At 40.5% G+C, this 3978-nt stretch overlaps 1 protein-coding gene across 1 annotated transcript; it reads left to right on the top strand.

Annotated features, from left to right (window-relative positions):
- Positions 1–215: 215 nt before the first annotated feature.
- surf2 (surfeit 2) lies at positions 216–3978 on the top strand. The gene is made up of 6 exons (XM_074618574.1): positions 216–375; positions 592–743; positions 896–999; positions 2254–2439; positions 2635–2777; positions 3562–3978. The coding sequence occupies exons 1-6, from the start codon at positions 301–303 to the stop codon at positions 3649–3651; spliced, it is 750 nt and encodes a 249-aa protein (XP_074474675.1). The 5' UTR covers positions 216–300; the 3' UTR covers positions 3652–3978.

The raw sequence follows: 3978 nt of genomic DNA, 5'->3' as shown, positions 1-3978 counted from the left end.
TATTATGACTTTATTCTCATAATAATACGACTTTATTCTCATAATATTATGACGTTATTCTCATAATAATACGACTTTATTCTCATAATATTGCGACTTTATTCTCATAATATTATGACTTTATTCTCAAAAATGTTGCAGACCCCTGCCTTAGCTGATTTTCCTCTATGTGATCAGTGGATGGCGCCATCACATCATACAACGGAGTCTGAGCCTTCGACCCACGTGTGATCATTTCCTGTCAAAGAGGGTGACGTGATAAACACACTGAAAGATCTTGTTTTGGAGTGTTTTGGAGCGATGGATGAATTACCTGCGGACCTCAAAGCCTTTCTCCTCAACCACCCGTTCCTTCGGCTTACAGATGGCAAAAAGGTTTGCGAGCTAATCACATCACATTACACTGAAACACACTGTAGTACCATGTGATGCTAGCTGTGTTGCTAATTCATCACATGTACTGTGAAGTGTTGTGATGGCCACATGTGTTAACTGAAAAACCTGTACATGATCATCATGTTTATAGCTGCATCAAGCTAAATTACACTGGTAAAACCACCGTTATGTGACCTCATTCTGTTGTTTTTGCAGATCAAATGCACTCTGAATGGCCATGAGTTCCCATGCAACGTGACAGAGCTGCAGAATTTCACTAAAGGGAAGAAATATGAGAAGCTGAGTGCTGCAGCAGAGTTCAACTACAAGCAGTATGAACCACACATTGTTCCAAGCACAAAACAACCGTAAGAAGATCATTTTGCAAGAGAAACACCTTCCTCATCTTACTTGTATCAGTGGCAATAATTGTTAAAGAAATGGGCTGAATGTAGGAAAGCTAATCTGCACTTGTGTAATGCTTTTTTTTCTTCTCTGATGCCTCCTGTCTGTTTTCCAGCAAGCAGCTCTTCTGTAAGCTGACCCTCAGACACCTCAACCGGCAGCCACATCATGTCCTAAAACATGTTAATGGGAAACGCTTCAAGAAGGCCCTCTCCAAATGTCAGTGCATTACTTATCTAGATGCACGGCACTTTGTTTTCATTACATACCTAGTGGCTATAGTATGCCTTTTGAACAGTGGGGATGTTATACAACCCAAGACTTTTAGTGTGAGGAAGGAAATCAAAGCTATCAGGAGTATTATCTGCTGATAAAAATTTATTTCCGTGGTATCACTTTTCTGCTGAATTGAATCGTTCTAAACATTTTCAAACATATTTTGGGATTTTGTTGAATGCAGTAAATTAGAAACACCAGAATCATTTTAAAAATATCTATTTTTCATTATTTTTTTAAAGGGTAGTGCACGTGTTGACCGTGCATGCAGCCGGTTGCAGTTGCTCCTCCTCGTTTTCTTATTTTTTCCATCTTTTAGCTTTCTTCTTGTCAACTTTTCTTCTACTTGTTTATATTGTAGCATTATGTACATAATTTACATGTTGCATACTCCTTTATTTCTATTTTCTTACATTTCTTGTTGTTCATACAAGAGCAGCTGTAACGCAACCCCAGAGATCAATAAAGTATTTCTGATTCTGATTCAGATTACCAAATATAATAACACTGCCATCTCTACATCATCCAAGCAGTTATCTAGTTGCAATATTCACATAAAGTTTTGATTTCAAACTGATGGACTTCAACATCTATTTCAAATTTACACTGTAGTATTGCTTTAGTTCTTATCAATGTACCTTGGTCCTTGAAAACAGCTTACTTTTATCACGCCATTCTTCACGGAGCTATAATGTTTGCCCAGCAGTGACACATTCAGAATTGAATCTGGGAGGTCACATCTTTTTACAATTTGGAAAGGACACCGCCCAGATTGGAAACAATTACAATGACCTATCTATCCAGAGGTGTGAACTCAAGTTTCAACTTTGTTTGAACCAATCTGACAGCATCCAATCAAGTTGCAGGAGAGAATCATGAGGAACTAACGATATGTTAGTGCGCACTAGTTGGAAAAAATAATACCAAAGATAATTTTGTCTGTGTACAAAAACTATGCGGCGATCAACACAAAATAATTGCAGTATACAAAACGTAGAAAATTACAGATCAGAGACGCAAATGGCATTACATTTGGTGAAGGGCGCATCACGGCTTCTATTCAGCGTTATGACTTGGGACTTGTGTGCAAAGACTTGAGACTTACTTGGGATTTGCAAAACAATGACTCGGTCCCACCTCTGGTAGTATCAATATGTAATTCACCTTACTGACGTGACTCTCTCGTTCCTGCTCTAGATGAAGAGTGTGTGAAGCAAGGGATTGAATTCCTTCCAGCCAGACTCAAACAGAAAAGGCCCAAAAACAACGGAGAGGAGGTCACTCGGGGGAGGCCCTCAAAACACGTCAACAACTCGTGCGAACCTTCATCCAGCGACGACGACCACAGTGACTCAGAGGACAGCATGAGTGACCTCTACCCTTGTCAGTATCCCAAGTGCACACACACTGTAGACCTCTTTGTCCACTTTTTATTATGGTTGTTATGTCTTAACTGTGTGTCATGGAGGTCTGAAGGATTACACTCCAGGCAAAACCTAGTGGATTTACTGTCTATCAGAAGAGTGGCTCGTAGGATAGCAGTTTTACTTTGCTGTAACACTGTTGTATTTCCCATAGCCTCGATGTTCACTATTAATAAAGAGGCGGAGGAAAGTACGGAGGGTGCCGTGAAAGAGGTGGAAGACGACTTCAAGACAGATGAAGAGGAGGAAGAGGAGGGAATGGAGGTGGATAAGCAGGTGCTGCAGAAACGCAAGAAGGTCTGTAGAAACCTGAAATCCCTTCTAATTGTGTGTGTGTGTGTGTGTGTGTGTGTGGACGTCAATCAGTGTTAAAGCTGCAGGGGGCAGAAATGGAGCAAATATGATTAAAAAAAGTTATTTTTATAAAACGGTCACTGTATCCTGACAGTAGTGCACGAGACAGGTCATCTGAAAAAAATCATGTGCCTCTGTGTCCTCCGGTGCTCTTAATGGCATCTGCAAGATTTCACAGACCGGAGGAAAACAACCAATCAGAGATGAGCTGGAGCCTTGCCGTCTCTGAGCAGCTGTCAATCACTCGCAAACTCCGACCAAACGGTCAAACTAGGCAGCTCTGATCAAATATGAATCAATATTCTGTTACTGTAATACCTATTTCTTGCCTCAAATGTTTTACCAGAATCATCTTGTAGTGTACTGTTTAGCTGTAAAATGAGAAAGTTTGTGACCCGGCAGCCATGTTGAGATCAGTTGAGAAAATACCAAGCGCGGGCCACCAGCCGGAGCACAGCCAATAGGAGCGCTCAATAGGAACACTCTCTCTTAAATGACCTCTGATTGGCCAAAGTCTCCCGTCATGGGCTATATTTTTTAAAGGCTGAAAACAGAGCCATGATGAGGAGCAGAAGTCTAGTTTTCTCTCAGAACACTTGAATTACAATATGCTGAAAGGTTATTATGGAATTTTTGCCCAATGATGCCAAAAATATCCTGCCTACTGCCACTTTAATAGCTGGCACTAATGACATTTTGTTCATGCTGTCATATTTATGTCTTTCAGGTACAGGGCGGTGGTTTACAGAAGAAATTCAGAAATAACCACTGGAAATCGGGGCGTAAGAAACCTGGAAAAGTGCCAAATGGAAAGTAAAAAGCAAAACCATATACTTATTTTTATACCTGGTGATTTGGTCGGGGAGCAGCACCACACTTCCAGTTTGAAGTAGTATTCCTATGTCTGAGTCAGCCTGACCTTTTGTATAGGTGAACATCCATTCGAGTTTTCATATTTTCTGCATATGAACGGTTGTCTGTTTTTTCCGGGTTGTGATGTTGCACAGTTACAAAGAGGCTGGTTTACGCAACATGGAAAATGTATTAGTGGCAGTAAACACATCATGTTGACTGGATGAGTTGTATTGTCTGGTTTGCAACCAAGTGTGCTAGAATGAAATACAACTCAATTTGGATTTGCAAA

This window comes from Sebastes fasciatus, chromosome 19 (assembly GCF_043250625.1).
Source record: "Sebastes fasciatus isolate fSebFas1 chromosome 19, fSebFas1.pri, whole genome shotgun sequence".
NCBI lineage: Eukaryota > Metazoa > Chordata > Actinopteri > Perciformes > Sebastidae > Sebastes > Sebastes fasciatus.
The sequence above is the reverse complement of the archived record's forward strand: the minus strand, read 5'-3'. Positions and strand labels throughout refer to the sequence as shown.

Bases quoted from the DNA above. Each gene is read 5' to 3' on its own strand.
- surf2 (XM_074618574.1), top strand. From the start codon at position 301: ATGGATGAATTACCTGCGGACCTCAAAGCCTTTCTCCTCAACCACCCG. The intron at 376-591 runs GTTTGCGAGCTA...TTGTTTTTGCAG, and splicing joins GGCTTACAGATGGCAAAAAG to ATCAAATGCACTCTGAATGG. The intron at 2,778-3,561 runs GTCTGTAGAAAC...TATGTCTTTCAG, and splicing joins TGCTGCAGAAACGCAAGAAG to GTACAGGGCGGTGGTTTACA.